The 17,999-nt window shown below is 33.3% G+C and overlaps 2 protein-coding genes across 2 annotated transcripts; one reads left to right on the top strand and one right to left on the bottom strand.

Moving 5' to 3' along the window:
• The first annotated feature begins 4,898 nt into the window (after nucleotides 1-4,898).
• LOC145090513 (MIZU-KUSSEI-like protein (Protein of unknown function, DUF617)) lies at nucleotides 4,899-5,872 on the top strand. Its single transcript, XM_079028685.1, has one exon. The coding sequence runs from the start codon at nucleotides 4,974-4,976 to the stop codon at nucleotides 5,682-5,684; it is 711 nt and encodes a 236-aa protein (XP_078884811.1). The 5' UTR covers nucleotides 4,899-4,973; the 3' UTR covers nucleotides 5,685-5,872.
• A 681-nt stretch (nucleotides 5,873-6,553) lies between these two features.
• On the bottom strand, nucleotides 6,554-7,807 carry LOC145087086 (uncharacterized). The gene has a single exon (XM_079024986.1). It carries the CDS (start codon nucleotides 7,765-7,767, stop codon nucleotides 6,739-6,741), a length of 1,029 nt encoding a protein of 342 aa, XP_078881112.1. The 5' UTR covers nucleotides 7,768-7,807; the 3' UTR covers nucleotides 6,554-6,738.
• Nucleotides 7,808-17,999: the final 10,192 nt, after the last annotated feature.

Here is a 17,999-nt window from a genome sequence, read left to right as displayed (position 1 = left end):
GCATAGCCGATTAATCCCTTAACCCCAGTCCACCGACTAGCTAACGTCGAACGATTTTTACAACCTTGCTATATATATATATATATATATATATATATATATATATATATATATATATATATATATATATATATATATATCAGCATACCCATCATCTCAAGCTAGGGTTTTGATTTTGTCCTTAAGGAAGAAAAAATATCAAGTTATCTTCCATAGATCGTCATCTTTATTTACTGCCACATTAAATGAGTTTTAGTTTGTACTCTCCATCATCCAAGAAAATCCTAGAGGAATTAACCATCAAAAAAGGTAGCATTCAATCTTCTCTCTCTAGGGTTCTAGTTTATTACAACAAGTCTATGAACTTGTGATCCTTAGGGATTGTGATTGTATTTAAGTTTGCTTTCGTTACGTATTTTATGATTTTAAAGTATCACCGTATTCCAACATGCCAATTGAAAACATATAAGCATCGTCAAAACATAATTGACCCATAATATACATTTCATGTATTAAACAGTGGAGATCAAGGTCTTATTTTTATGAAGCCACACCCCCTTGAATATACCCTTTTGGTAGTCTCGCCTCTTGAAAATACCTTTTTTGGTAGCCTTAAGAAGTGAAATACTCAAAACCTTTGTTGTAATGATGAAAAGAAAGAGTAGCATGAAGATACCTTTGTTGGATTACTCTCTCTATTTTGAACTCTTTGGTGGGGGATACATTGATAACAATTGAGGAATAAGTCGACCGGAGACAAATATGTATCCAAATATGGAATTTACATCCAAAACACATTTTATCCATAATACAATCTAAGAACCCGTAAGTAAAGGAATCAAATGTCTTTTCAAATTCAATTTTTAATATGCAAGGTTTCTTTTGATCCTTTTTTCTCCTAAGAAATAATATTTTTGAGAATTAAGGGTCCATCAAGAATAATCCTACATGTGATGAAAGATGCTTAGGTTTTTCCAATAATCGATTAATCAATGAGTATATTTAGTCTCTCCACAAACACTTTTGTAACAATCTTGTATATACCAACCAATAAGGTTGATTAGCCTATAGAAGGATAGAGAAATCAAATATCTCACTTTTGGCTCCAATGTTATGAATATGGAATTACTACTATCATTATCAAAGTAGAAGCACCTCTCTGAATCTGGAATTACTATCATTTTCAAAGTAGAAGTACCTCTCGAATTGGAAATATTCAAGAAATATGTATGCCCTTATAATTTCCCATAAGCTCTTGATAAAGTGAATGAGAACCCATTATATAGACCGAGGTGCTTTATCACTACCACAACACCAAACAACTTCGTGTTTTTGGTTGCACTTGTTATCACAATATTTTACCTACTCAATAGCTCAAATTCCACACCCCTGCTTCTGCTCTATATCGTCGAAACCCCACCTATGACCACATTCATGTTTTTGGTTGCACTTGTTATCCCAACATTTCTTCCACTCGACCTCATAAGCTCGCCACTCACTCCGTTCCTTGCGTTTTCCTCGACTGCCCCACTGATTTTTGTGGGTACCGTTGCCTTGACATTTCCTATGGACGCATCATTTTATCCTGTAACATCACATTTAACGAGGCCTCTTTTCCGTTTTCCTCACCCAAAAATAGCCACGCCACCCCCATCCCCTCCTACTCCTTCAAATCAGTCCCCGCCCTCTTCTCCTCCCTCGCCCACTGCCACTCCTCGGACTCCCATTACCTACCAACGGTGACAACGCCAAACCTCTACCCATCCCTTGCCAGCCCCCACCCCTCCCTCTCCACCGCTAAATTCCAATGATCATGAATTAAACCCACCACCTCCTTTCGCTCCCACCCCATCCCTCTCCATGACCACTCGCTCTAAAGTGGGAACAATTAAACCCAAGCTTCCTTTCAACCTTTTTGTCACCTCATCCTCACCTGTGCCCCCCCCTCCCCACCTCCCCACCTCCCACCTCAAGGCCCTGTCCGATCCAAATTGGAACGCAACAATGTCCGATGAATTTCGAGCCTTGATGGATAATAAAACTTGGGTCTTAGTACCTCAGCCACCGGATACTAATATCATCTGTTGCATGTGGTTATTTCGCCATAAGCCCAATGCAAATGGCACTTTACAACGATACAAAGCTCGGTTGGTTGTTAATGGAAAAGGTCAACAGGTTGGAGTAGATTTTGACGAGACTTTTAGCCCGGTTGTCAAACCAACCATTATACGTACGGTTTTCAGCTTGGCTGTATCCCGCGGTTGGTCTATTCACCAACTTGATGTGAAAAATGTTTTCCTTCACGGGGACCTCCATGAGACGGTCTACATGTTTCAACCACCCGGCTTCACTGATCAACACCATCCTAATCATGTATGCCTCCTTAAGAAATCTCTATATGGTTTGAAACAGGCACCCCGTGCGTGGTACGATCGATTTGCTACATACATTACCAAGTGTGGTTTCCGCAACACTATTAGTGATATCTCACTGTTCGTTTACACCAATGGTTCTAAGATGGCTTATTTGTTACTTTATGTAGACGACATTATTTTGACCGCATCAGACACAACTCTTTTGCATCAAATCATTCAATCTTTGTCCACAGAGTTTGCTATGTCCGATCTTGGCAGGCTTCACCACTTTCCCGGCATTAATGTCTCCAACTAGAATAATGGATTATTTCTCTCTCAAGCTACTTATGCCACTGACATACTTTCCCGTGCTCACATGTCTGACTGCAAACCTTCAGCTACTCCTGTGGATATCGGTTCCAAACTCAGTGCAACGAGTGGCAACCTTTTACCAGACGGCTCTCTTTATCACAGCTTGGTCGGGGCGCTACAGTATCTCACCATTACCAGGCCGGATCTCACATATGTGGTGCAACAAATATGTCTTTTCATGCATGCATCACGGGAACCACATCTTCAGTTCTTGAAATGGGTCTTACGCTATCTTAAAGGAACTCTTCATTACGGCCTCACTATCTCTCCCTCCAAGTTGAACAACCTTGTTGCCTATTCTGATGCCAACTCGCCGGGGGGGGGGGGGGGGGGGGGGGGGGTCCGGACTCTCGCCGCTCAAAATCCAAATATTGTGTTTTTTTGGGTGACAACCTTTTCGCATGGTCATCAAAGCGACAACCCACAATTTCCCGTTCTAGTGTCGAGGCTGAGTACCGATGCGTCGCTAATGCTGTTGCAGAAACTAGTTGGTTGCGTAACCTATTGTTGGAATATTTTTGCAGTATATTTATCAGAAAATCCAGTTCTGCATCAACGGACTAAACACGTGGAGCTTGAAATTCATTTTGTACGAGAAAAGGTTTGCATTGGTGTTGTTCGTGTACTCCACATACTCGCGGACTACCAATACGCATACATCTTTATCAAAGGCCTGCCACGACAGCTTTTCACCCGTTTTCGATCCAGTCTTTGCCTGCGTCCTTCTCCGGCTCACACTGAGGGGGTGTATTAGCCGTATATATTGTTTATATAATAATATTATGTTATATCTTAGATTAAAATAGTTTGTTTCCTATTTTATAGATTTCCTTGGTATATATACGGTATTCCTTTCAATGAAATCTTTGACCTTTTCTAAAGAGTTAACATCTTCACTCTCACAAACCCATTTAATTAACTTTGTCTTAGGTATAAAGTATTTTCTTTCTTAATTTAAAATTTTCAAGTTGAATCTTCAATCTCCAATCCTTGATACATCTCTTTATGTTTCTGAATTTTTCCAAGACAATTGCAATATGGGGAGAAAATATAGTCCAGAGTCACCTAGGCACCAACCTGTAGACAATAGAATGTAACTTAGATTCGCTGTGTTAAAACTTGTTGAAGTATGTGGGACCAAAGTCATAATCTTCCCAATTTTTTAGAAGAATGAGATAATGATCTTACAAGATGCAAGGAAGAGCCACAACTCTGGCATCCGGCCAAGATACTGCAAAATCATTAACCTAGTCTAATTCGCTTAGCTTAGGACCATCATTTGTCATTCTAGTAAACCGTTTTGTCTCCATTTTTATTTCAATAAGATCCAAGTTTTCAATAAAAAATTAGAAGTGAAGAGCCCCCCTAGACATATGATCATTTCCTTTCATCAAAGTATCTTACCTTATTAAAGTCTTTGGATACTACACAGAAACGGATAGTTTAGATTTTATTCCATATCAGTCTCTTCCAAGGAAGTTCACGTGGGACATAAGTTTAACAAACCAATATTTTTTTTCTTTTTTGAATCCACCATACCCTAGTTGCATGAAAATCCCCTTTATAATTACTTTATTACGAGTGAATATTCTAATATTTCAAAGTGATACATGCTCACCAGAAAGCCCATTGACAGGAATGAGTTCAAAATCCAGTTCATTATGTCCTGCAGCGATCTAACCAGACCACTATCAATCTCGTCAATTATTGTTACTAGAATACTTAAAAGATTAACGTTATTTAATAAACAACATTAATCCGTTTAATTTAGAAACATAGATTGTACAAACAACATCATTACGTATGGACAATGTCAACGATCGCTCAAGTCATTTGATGTAACAGTAATCTCTCCCGCGTATTACCGAAAGAAAAACATAGATCATTTTTTTCAGAAACATTTGCATAATAAACCGATTAAATAACGTTTTGCTGTAATCCAGAAAATATTGGCAAAAGATTATGTTGCTTGAGTGAATCTAAATCAGAATAAGAACAAATTGATTTATGTAAATGCATGGTAATAATTCGATCTACAAATACAATCCCAATTTTATTTTTATTTTATTCAACCTGGACATTATTGGCCATATCTTTTTAAGGTATTATTTGTATTTTAAATATACCCTTCTTCGGGTTGTGACCTGCCCAAATTCCCTATATAAACGCTATACCTGTATACCACCCGTAACTTTCACCCAAGGCTTTCTTCTTTCTCATCAATAGGCCATAAGTACGTACTTAATTATGGCATATCATACGGTTTCTCCAGCCAACTTCACCACCGTGGAATGCCATAAACAAGTCCGCTCATGGCGACTTCTCCGCTCCATCTTGGAACTACTCATCCAAGCTTGCACCTGCACCCTTGTGGAAAGACCAGATTTCAACGATGACAATCCTCCAATTCACCCTTACCACCACCGCAAACCCTCTTCTTTAGTCTTCCCGACCACCGCCACCAATATCACCGGCACCATCTTCGGTTCACGCACCGGAAAAGTCAGCTTCTGTATCCAAACAAACCCTAAATCACAAAACCCAGTCCTCCTCCTTGAACTCACAATCTCCACCACCTTTCTCGCCCGGGAAATGAAAAGTGGCAATCTGAGGATCGCCCTCGAGTGCTCGAATGATTCAGAAGCATCTCCAGATAAATCTCTCTTGGCTACTCCATTGTGGACCATGTACTGTAATGGAAGAAAAGTAGGGTTTGCATTCAAGAGACAACCATCAGCATCCGATCTCAAAGTTTTAAAGCACATGGAAATGGTTCATGAAGGTGCAGGGACTTTAAAAGCAAAAGATGTCGAAAGAAAACAGGATATAATGTACCTAAGAGGAAACTTTAGTAGGGTTACTGGTAAATCCATGGCTCGATCAGAATCCTTCCATTTCATCGACCCTGATGGTAACATCGGTCAAGAACTCAGTATTTTCTTTTTCAGACCAAAATAAGATAATTTTTTCGATCTTTATTATGTTATTCGATCACAAGCTTTTTGCTTATGTTAGGCTCGGTTTGTTTTTGAGTTGTGCTAGAATTTGTTAGCATGGCTTTCATTGTTACTCCCCACCTTTTGATCGGGTCACTGGTTTATAATTCGTATTTTGTGATATATATAACACTTCGAATTTGCCATAAATTGTTACTCATTGATTCTGCATATATGAGATGATGTTCGAATTCCTGAATATTTAGTATGAGACAAGTTTACAAAATAGAAATTAAAAAAATCTGACTAAAGATTAAATTAGTGGGTGCATGAGTTGTTGGTGATTCGCCATGTCTCGTCTCTACAAGACCAAATAACTTTAATGTTTTTGTTGCGTAGTGAAACACATAAAACTGTACACACACCAGTATCTTTATATATAGAATGTTTCCTTTTGCTTTACACTGTTTCTTTTGTTTCCATTTCATTCTTTTTCGTTTCTTAACACCACATCAACTACCATAATCCTTTTCTTAATCATATGGTTATGTGTAAGCTGGAAAGTTGAGGTTCTTTCGTCCTTATTTGATAATAATATTAATTATGATACACTACTCGGTTGTGCATGGTGTGAATGTCTAATGATGTTGCGAATAAAGGCATTCATTTTATATCATATATGTGAATGTGTGTCTATATATATTGGTGTTCAATCATTGTCGCCTTTATGCTTGTGATTGGAGTTTCGGCAGCAAAAAGATATCAAGGTGCTACAATATGGGCTCTTCAGGACCACAATATTGTGTGATACATAAATATTGGCACAAACTATTAAAAATGATGACAACATGCATGATCAAGTTATTGAATTAACGATCATAAGATATTCCATGGATTGAAATTGGAATCGTAATATGTATTGGTACTTTGAAGTAAATGAGCTTCCGGTTCCAATCACAAACCTTGTCAAAGTTCCCGAAGTATAAATTACAATAAGTACCATCTAGTACAAGCTAGGATTCTTGAAGGATCAATCATCAAGATTCATATATAGTGATAGTATAGTCTCCTAGAATTCAATAAGATCGATTATGGGGACATTTATTTGTAAAACTAGTAGTCTTTTGTGAAGAATGCCCAAACGAAGAACTTTTCATTGCTTTATTGTATATGCGAAAGCTAGAGCCTTTGAGCTTATTTCCACTTTTTGGAAGGCCTTTTAGTTTCTTTGACATCGCGAATTGACTAGTCATCAAAGGCCTTTCTTGATCAGGAGGAGGAACGTTCGCCACCGCTAATTGAACAATGGAAGCTGAGGACTCGTCCATTGAAACTGATCTCCTCATTGCTACTGACCCATCTCTCTGAACACGATGATGTTCAGCCAAATCACTAATCGCCCTTACCCCACTGCTTGTTTCATCCAGAATTCTACAAGTTTTCTCCACTTCTCCATCATTTTCAACTTCAATCACGTGATGATCAACAGTTTCAGAATCCTCGCCTGGGGACGTTTCCTCCATTGTAATTGGCTCACTCGAACTTGAATCGATTACAGTCTCAGTTGGTTCACTTGTGTTCTTGATGATCGGAGCTCGACACAGAGGACAGGTCTTATGTGAACGTAGCCATGTATCTATACAAGGGACATGAAAGGCATGGCTGCACTTGGGCAAAAGCCGAAGACTTTCATCGTCTTCAAACTCACTCAAACAAACCGAACAATCAGTCCCTTCGATTAACCCTTGGTCTCTTTTATACTTGAAAATTTGGATAGATTCGATCTGTGATTGCTCGAGACCTATGGTATTGATCAACCAAATAGGATGGTGAACAACCGGGCCAAGATCCTCGTTCACGAAATCTTCATGGGTTTCATCTGTATTCTCGTTGTTTCTTTGGCGAGTTTGATATCTTGCCGCGAATAAGAGGTAACAAATGAAAGAGAGCGACACAGAAAGACCACAGAACATGAAGATCAGGTATGGTGAGAATGGCTGATCGAGTGACGTTGGTGGCGGAGGAAGTGGCGGTGGTGGTGGTGGATGTGCATGACAACTATGATCATCACATGAGTCAATGAATTTTCTAGGACGATTTGCCATGGTAAGCACAAAGAGGGTAGATGAAACCAAATGTTGGAGGGTGTGATGAAGTCGTGTAAGTACTAGTGTGGTGGGGTCGGGGGAGACCGGAGACTTGGAGAGTTTCGTAAGAATTGCGTTGCTTAGATTTTTTGGGTGGTCAATGCAGACTGATTTAGAGTCTTTTACGCGTTTACGAGAAATTTGGTGCAAACGTTAATGACTATTATATTATTTTTATTTGATAATATTTTATAAATATATATACACTTATTATAAATTTTATAAAACAAAGCTGTAAGATTGTTTTTTAATAGATACAAATTTTGAAGTCTGCACACCATATCTACAGAAAAATAGTTGAACCACACGTATATAATATGCAAGAAAAAAACGGATTGTTTTTTAATGTTTATAGGAGCTAGAATAAATTGAAATTAAAATAAACTCATTATAGTTATATCTTAATTTTTTGATATATCAATCACCACTAAATTGTATACGATCAATCATAATTAGATAGTCCAGTACTAATCAAAAGAAAATTAACAATATTGTCATCTTTAATTACACTTGAATTTGATTGGTAAACATGAATAAAAAAATTGATAACGATATTTGTGGTAGGTCTCAAGCAATTTCCTAACTTTCATATACATTAAACACTAGATGCGACTTTCGTGTGTTATACGGATTAACTAAAAAAATTAAATATCAAACTATAAACATTTAACATTTTTAAAAGTAAATGTGAAAAAAAATATAAACAAAATTTGGAATAATTAAGTAATTAAATATATACTAATAAAAAGACTAATGACATGTATTAAATGATTATGTTGCATATAAACATGTAAACATTAAGTATTTTAAAATAATTTTTTGAAATAAATACAAACAAAATGATGAATGAATAGGTAATTGAATCTATACTAATAAAAAAAATATTGACATATTTTAAATAATTATTATGAATCATAAATTTTCAAATATTTCTTTGAATACAACATTAGATGTTCATATTGCTAAGTTTACTCTAAACAATGTAACATATAACTTCTTATGAGTGAACATTGGTTGTCTAGAAAATAATCCCATCTTTGACAGCGATTGTCATTGACTCTTGTTCATTGTCATTGCAAAACATGTATTCAACTGAAACTGTTGTCTTTGAAATGTGAAAGGAATCTATTTATTCAAGTGTGTCAAAGACATTCTTGGAATAAATGTAAGGTTTCCTATATTACTTTCAGAAATTATCTATGCTTCTACAACACGTTTACCCAATGCTATAACTTATAGACTCGTTTAATTTTACAAAACCGCATTTCAAATTAATATTTCTTACTAACATAACTGGAACACCGACTTTAATACTAACTTATGAATTGGCTAACCTAGTGGTTTATGAGCATTTAGAACATCGGGCGAGTATAAACTTTTATCAAAGTCATCATGGACAAAATCTTATTGATAAAGACTATTGGAACTTAAGTATTCTTTTTCTAATCCCAAAAATAATTATAACAAACGGTCGTTTATTTCTTAAATGGCTTCATTTTTCGGTGCAATGATTGCTCTTTCTTGAAGACAAAAACATCAGATTATTGGTATTTTGAAGAATAGAATGATAGAAAATTCAATTAATAAACCAATATGATTAAATGAACCAATAATGAGAAGAATATGTGTTATATCAACAATTGTCTCACCATCATTTAAACCCCCAACATTTCCTTCTCTTATATCCAAAATCCAATTTGAAAATGGCATTAAATGTAGACTTTACAATTTGACCAAATATAGGAGGAATGTAATGAAGCATTCACAATGTCTTGTCAACTTTCATTAGGAACAATAGATGTCTAAAATCGCCTCCAAAAGCAATTGTTTTCCTCCAAATGACAATCTTAAGTTGCTACGAAGATTATAACTCAATATATCTTTCAAAGATCGACATCATTACTTTTCGGCACTATAGAACAAAAAGAGTCATCAGTAGGATTTTGAATAATTATAAAGCAAGAGTGTGCACTCCTACCTTCTATTAATAACAATGAAACAATAACACTTAAAGCAACATTTAAAATGATTTCACCTTCGGATCTTATGGCTAGATAATGTATTCCAAATAAAAGTTTTCCCGAAACCTTTATAGCCATAAACAAAAAATACACCTCATTTTTTCTATTGAACAATTGTCATGATATCAAAAATGTCTCATCGTTCAAAATAAAGTAGTTGATTAAAGAGTATATTAAACGAATGGTCCATATGGTTTGGGGTAATTTGTATATTTGGTCCATAACTTATTTTTTTAACGTGGAAGGTCCTTATTATTTTTTTTTTGTTACGCGTTTGGTCCCTATTGTTTTTTTTTTTTTTTTTTGCGCTTGGTCACTGTCTTATGTAAAAAACTACTATTTAAATAGAGAAAAAATGATGAGATAGGTAAGATAAGGTGAGGGGTGGGGTTGGGGTGTGTTTATTGAAATAAATTACAAAATCAATGGCAAAATAGTCTTTTTAGGTGAGACAGAGACCAATCGCATAATAAAAACAATCAGTAGGGACCTTCTGAGTTAAAAAAATAAGTTATGGACCAAACATGCAAATTACCCTAAATCATAGGGACCATTCATGTAATTTACTCTTGAATAAACTGGTTCTATAGAATCGTGCTGTCAAAATCTAACTGCTTAATATACCAATTAATATTAATAACATAAAGAAAATATCATGAGCCCGAATTACTTACGGAATATAGCGGATATTTAATTAAAACGATACATAAAAAATTATTTAAAAAATGCATATTAATTAAGTTACTATAAATATTTCTTCATACACATTTATTAACTTATATTATAATTTGTGTGATAGTAAATCTTCATGTTTATTCTATCTTAAATAAAAATAGCATTACAGTTCAAACTAAAACAAATGCAACAATTTGTTTTGGTTTATTCCAAAACAAAAACAGTAAATTTTTAGACTATTTTATCAAATTTAACATACTTTCTTATAAATAATCAATACGGAGTATTGAACTATACGTATTTTTTAACATCTTAATTCATAATTAAATAACTACTCAATTACATATAAAACTTATTTTATGAAATATATAAATCCATAATAGAATTTAGTTGACAAGTAAAGAACAACATAAAACGTTGTGTACAATACATGCGTTTAAGGCAAAAATAAAAATAAAAACAAAAACAGTAGCAAAGTTTAAAAATAATTAGTATTATTAGGTATTATTAGGTGTCATTTAATATTTTATATACAGTGCCTTAAATTTAGCGAGTACATTATTGAAGGAATGTTATTTGTAAAAAGTTTTAATGAATTTATATTAATAGTATTAAATGGAATTCTTTTTAAAATTGAAAAACACAACAATGACAATCACAAATGGAAAATAAATAAATAAAAATTACAAGAAAAACTACACGTTTCAAAATAAAAGATAAGAAAATATGTGGCAAAAAAGATTTTTATCTTTTAGGTTATAGATAGATTACAACCACTTATATTTAATTTAAATAATCATATATCTTCCTAGAAGCCATATTGGGGCGGAGCTTGAAGTTGCGCTAGCCTATTATGTTTTTTAGCGGTAAGCTAAATCCAATGTTTTAAAAACTGGTTTGAACCGGCCGGTCGAACCGGTTGGACAGGGAACCGGAGGAGGGAGCGGTTCAACTATCACCGGTTTTATGTCAATTTCTGAACCGGATTGAATCGACCGGTTTTTAGAAAAACCCGGTTGAACCGGTCAAAATAAACCGGTTAAACCGAATAAAAACACATAAAAAAAAACCATTTACATAATAAACTTTCGTGATTTTTTTTTCCAAACCTATTTAGTTTTCTTTAAATAAAAACATATGATAAATGTTATAAAGTTTTTGATGTGTTTGTATTTATTTAAAACTATATTGTGTTTCGGTATTATACTTTATTTTTACGTATATGGATTGATGTAAAACACTAAAACTTATGGCTATATGTTATTTTAATATATATATATCGATTCATCTAAAACTTATTTTTATGTGTATTTTTAATGTTTGAACTTGTAAACATCAAATTAATGATTTATTTATGTATGTATGTGTTGGAAAATAGAAAAAAAATATGAAAAATATTGAAACCGGTTGATCCGGTGATCGAATTGATTAAACCGGTTGAACCGGTAACCGATCACCATACCGATTCAACTAAAAAACCGGTTTTTAAAACATTGGCTAAATCACTTAGAAATGTCAACACCATAAAACAAGAAAAAATATTCATTGAAATATATATATATATATATATATATATATATATATATATATATATATATATATGTGTGTGTGTGTGTGTGTGTGCGTGTTTAGGTTCATTTGAGACCATTCTAATTTTGTGAGACCGTAAAACCAAATCTAAAAATAATTTTAAAATGCAAAATAAATGGAAAAATCCAAAAATTCTTTTTTTAAATATTATTTTCGGAACTTGAATAAACTAAAAAAAAAATAAAAAAAATCTGTTTTTTTTTTAAATACGTGAAACATTCTAATAGAATATTACACTTACATATTCTAAAAAATAATTTTAAAATGCAGAATAAATGGAAAAATCTAAAAATTCTTTTTTTAAATATTATTTTCGGAACTTGAATTAACTAAAAAAAATAAAAATAAATTTCATTTTTTTTTTGAAAAATACGTGAAATATTCTAATAGAATATTACACTGTACATATTCAAAAAAATAATTTTAAAATGCAAAATAAATGGAAAAATCCAAAAATTCTTTTTTAAATATTATTTTCGGAACTTGAATTAACTAAAAAAAATAAAAAAATGCGTCTCACGGTCTTACAAAATTAAGCCGTCTCACATTAACCTAACCATATATATATATATATATATATATATATATATATATATATATATATATATAGAGAGAGAGAGAGAGAGAGAGAGATAGATAGAATTAGGTTCAAATGTTTTCAATAAGTATTATGTGTTTCTAATAACCAATCAGAATTAAGCAAAAATAAATTCAACAATAAATCATAAAAGGGTATAATAGTAATCTAGGCATAATTATTTATGGTACATTGACTTTTACACTAATTTCTCCCATATTTATCTATGGTCGTTCTTTTTCACTCACCCCACTTGTGTTTATGTGTGTACGAGAGCATAATCTTCATTATCGACAAACGCTCATGCATCCCTCATCAGTAGTAAGAGCAATCCTAGAATTCAAACTTTTCAAGGTATTTCTCAATTGCTCTGTCTCATAAAGAAACACTTTACTAATATCTCTAGCAACCGTGAAACGTGACGGGATACAAAACTGTGGAACAGCAACACTACAAAAATATCTGAACCCGTCACGTTCAACGTATGAAAATGGTTGCTCATCAATGACAATCATTTTTGCTAAAGCAAGCCTGGTTGTATTTTGGTTAAATTCCCAATTAGAAACAGTAGTCGCATCACTTTGACTTGTTCTAAAAGTGCTAATTTTCTTTTGTTTTTTATCAATATTATCAGGATTCTGTAAACATACAGCATTATGTTTACCCAAAGATGATGTACCATTCTTTGTAGTAACAGTCAAGATTCTGGAACAATGTTTGCATTGCGCCTTTATAATCTTGCCTGTCTTTGGATCTCTAACATCTGTGTAGTTGCGCCAAGCGTTTGATATCCTTTTGTCCCCAACTACCGGCACTTTGTTTTGCTCAACAGCCTCACTTTCACCATCCAAGTCAACATCAATTCGACTACTTTCCATTGGTGAACCTAAAATTTCAGACAACAAACATAAATTAATCAATAACAACCAAAAGAAAACAATGAACTTTTGACACCACAAAACACAAAAAAAACAGTGGGAATCTGAACACATATAGATACAGGGCACTAAATCAAAACACATACAAATACAACCAAAATATAACAATGAGTCGACATTTTAGTTGCAGGCTTCGTGAGATGGAGGAACACACCAAAATATAACAACGAATCAAAATATAACATACAGATAACAGATACAGCCAAAATATAACAATGAATCAAAATATAACATACATATATGGGATTTCTTTTGAACAACAATTTGAATGGGATTTCTTATAAGTGGGAATTCATGACTTATTTGTTGAACATACAATAGATACATGAAGGATTGAGCCAAGGTACCAAGAGATGGCGAGTAGGCATAACTTTCTAAACACAGTGACATTCGATGAAGCGTCATGGTATTTTCGGGATCAACATTCATAGCTCGATTATAGGAATTCATCGTAACTTTATCACAACTGAAACATGCTATCATGAACTACTAATAAGAATTAATTAAGTAGTGATAGTACTCACAAACTCGGGGAAGCAAGTTTAGGTCAACCAACTTCTAATTGTCTTAGACTCCCACTAGGAACCTACCTATGGAAGTAGTGATATTACACACAAACTCGGGGAAACGAGTTTAGGTTAAACTAAAACTAAACTATCATAAACTACACGTAGTGATAGTCCACATAACTCAAGAAAACGAGTTTGAATAGAACATCCACTATTCTTGAGGAACGCCTTGAGAAGTAGTGCCTACAACACAGTAAAAAAGAATATTAGGACAATATTATCACATACTAACCTTAAGATAAGGTAACAAGTATAATATACATCTTTTATCCAAATTAGGATTCAGATTTAGTCACTAAACTATCTGAATCCTACTACTAAATCATTAGAAACTATGCTAACATACTGACATAGGTGGTGATCACAACGAGTGCTAACTTAAGAACATCAACAAAGTATTTTTCACACTTACCAAACCTGTGAATTCACCAAAATTATGTTGACCCTCTCAAAATTACATGTATTCCTAGGTCAACCCACAGAGATAAAAGACTAACCACATAGTACAAACGACTATCAGACTATCAAAGGGAATAGAAACTCGACACGAAGGCGTCTTCCAGAAAGCTAACAATTCTGAAAGTCGGGCCACTCGATGTTTCCGCCACCAGGCCGAGGGTGTGACAATAAACTAGCCAATGACCATTGTGTTTGTTGTGTTGTTGTGTTTGTTGTTTTTGTTATAAAAATTGTTGTAATAATTTATTTATTCATATGGCATGTAATAAATTAAATAGATTGGTTTTCTTAGTTTACTTTTGTAAGTAATAGATTAGTTTTTCGAAATAATTTATTTGTATAAAAATATAACAAGAAATGAAGATGAAACCATTTTTTGAAGACAAAAAGGTGATTTTCGCAACTTTGAAGTGTGCAATGGCAAAGGCAACCTTTATGCAAACTGTTGCAAAAGGTGTTGTTGTTGGCAACCTCCCTTGGAGCTGTTAGACCTAATGCAACCTTTTCTGCAGTTATTTCTAAAAAGTGTTGCTATTGGAAGCTTCCACGAGTCTTAATAGGATACTTAAGGAGTGTTATGAACTTAGAATGATGAGTTAATCCTTAGAAGGTTATTTTAGTATTTGACACTTTATAACAATGATATTAGGTGTAGAGTTTGAGGAACAAGCTTGGTGAAGTGTGTAAAGAGTGAAGTATCACTAGCATTGGACTAATGTGAGTTTACCGTGAGCATATGTCCCAAACTATAACTTCAATCCAAGAGTTTTCACATGCTAGAAATTAGGGGTGTTCATGGATGGTTAACCGAATCGAAAACATCTTTCGGAAGGTTTACCGAGACTATCGGTTCGTTCATTTCTTCAACCTAAACCTAAACCGAAAAATCATGGTAACCGGAATTCGATTAACCGATTTTTTCGGTTCGGTTATCCGGTTAACCGATTAACCATTAGTAATTAATAAAAATGTATTAAGATTATCAAACCCCATAACAAATAAATGACAATGAATAATCCATATAACTTATTTAATTATGTTGTTGTTTCTATTAATAATGATACTATGATGAATTGTCAAATATCCATGGAATATGGGGAAAAAATTCAACTGTTACAAAAATGTTTTTTTAATTAATTGATAAAATATAGTCAAATATTTTGTTCTTTACGTGAAATGGTGTTGAAATACAAATGTCATTTATAATCTATATCAACATATGTCAAATGTTAATGATGATCATTATTGATTTAAAATGGAAAATATAAATAATATGACAATTATTAATTGTAACTGGATATTTCTAATAAGTAATTAGATATTAACTCAAACGACTAAATATTAAAAATATATATTTTTTAAAGTATAAAATAAAATTTTGGTTTTTCGGTTAACCGTCCATAGCAAAAAAACATGAACTGTAACCAAGCAAAAAACCGAAGATTTTAACGGTTTGGTTAAACAAACCGAAAAATTCCAAAATATTGGTTTGGTTAACCTAAAAATCGGTACGTTTTTAGATTTTAAGGTTCGGTTTTTCAGTGTTCGGATATTTTGAACATCCCTACTAGAAATTGCAAATACGCTATGAAATATTTTGTTGATTCTTATATGCTTCTACATGCTATGTGTTTTCTATATAAAGAAACAATTTGAGTATTTTATACAACAGATTTGAAAAATAAAAGATATTTTCCTTCAAAGGTTGGTTTGAAAATAAAATAGGTTTAAGATGAATATTGATAAGTTGCTTTATTTAAATAATAATAATAATAATAATAATAATATTTAAAAAAAGAAAAAAAAAACTTGTTGGTTCATGTTGGTATGATATTATATGATGTTTTCATGTTAAAATGATATTTTATGGAAAAACGTTGCTTTATGTTAAATGATTTTATGATTTAACGTATTAACATGTGCATACATACTAGGATGGGTACCTATGTGAGTCCTTTTTTATATCCATACGAGAATGGTGTTATGATTCACTAGGCAGGAGTGGGAGAGTTAACCATTATGTGATGGTCATGTGATGGTTCATGAATACCTAGTCTATGATGTGGACTTGGAAGATGTTTTGTTTGGAATACACTCCTTCTTACATCGTCCACATTAGTTGTGTTTGGAATATGCGCATTCATGACTATATGGTGTATGTTTGAAAGACGCTCCTTCATACTCAAATCTTAACCATCAAACTTGTGAGATTGGACTCTTGAGAGAAACTAGGGTTTGGGGATAGTTGCATATTGCATACCATTAACACTTTTGTTTGTTTTATATATGTACTAAGTTAAGTCTTGATATTAAATAACTTAAGAATATTGATTTAAGATTGGTTTATTGGTTTTGGGTTGTAAACCCTTCATTTGTTTTTTGTCAATAAATCCCACCTTATTTAGCTTAAGCTGTTTTGGAAATATTAAAATCAAATATATTAGAATTTGTTTTGGAAAGATCTTTGTTATGAAATCCCTAAAATCGTTTCGGAGTTTTTTATTTTGAAAGAAAGAAGAATAAATTACACGAATGGTCCCTATGGTTTGGGTTAATTTGCATGCTTTGTCTCTAACTTATTTTTTTAACTCGGTAGGTCCCTATTGTTTGTTTTTGGTACGTGTTTGGTCCCTACTGTTTGTTTTTGTTATGCGTTTTGTCTCTATCTTACCTAAAAAGACTATTATTTAAATAGGAAAAAATAATGGAATAGATAAGGTAAAGTGAGTGAGTGGGATGGGGGTGTGTTGATTTAATTAAATTAAAAAATAAAAAAATAGTCTTTTTAGATAATACAGCGACCAAACGTATAACAAAAACAAAATAGGGACCTTGCACGTTAAAAAAAATAAGTTAGGAACCAAATACGCAAATTGCTCTAAACCATAGGAACCATTCGTGTAATTTACTCAATAAAAAATTAATAAATAAAAAAAAATAGTCTTTTTAGATAATACAACGACCAAGCGTATAACAAAAACAAAATAGGGACCTTGCATGTTAAAAAAAAAGTTAGGAACCAAATACGCAAATTGCTCTAAACCATGGGCCTAATATGTCAAACGATTTTGATAAGAATTTGATAACAAAACTTCTACATTTTTTAAAATATTCTCAAAACAAAAATGAATTTAGGGTTGTCTCCTCACTCAAAATGAATCTACACAGGATATTCTCACTATGCAAATCAATAATTGTCTAACAAATTTTGATGTATGTTCAGGCAGGGCCGGCCCAAGCCCAAGGCGAGCTGGGCCATGGCCCAGGGCATCAAATCTTAGTGGGGCAGCAGTTTTCCAAAACCAATTATAGGTATTATGCTATTTGTTTGATTCATTAACAGGACTAGCGTAGCAGGCAG

This window comes from Lactuca serriola, chromosome 2, assembly GCF_051521515.1.
Source record: "Lactuca serriola cultivar US96UC23 chromosome 2, Lser_US96UC23_V15, whole genome shotgun sequence".
Taxonomy (NCBI): domain Eukaryota; kingdom Viridiplantae; phylum Streptophyta; class Magnoliopsida; order Asterales; family Asteraceae; genus Lactuca; species Lactuca serriola.
Note: the sequence above shows the minus strand (reverse complement) of the source record. Positions and strands in the feature narration are given on the sequence as shown.

Bases quoted from the DNA above. Each gene is read 5' to 3' on its own strand.
- LOC145087086 (XM_079024986.1), bottom strand. From the start codon at position 7,767: ATGGCAAATCGTCCTAGAAAATTCATTGACTCATGTGATGATCATAGT.
- LOC145090513 (XM_079028685.1), top strand. From the start codon at position 4,974: ATGGCATATCATACGGTTTCTCCAGCCAACTTCACCACCGTGGAATGC.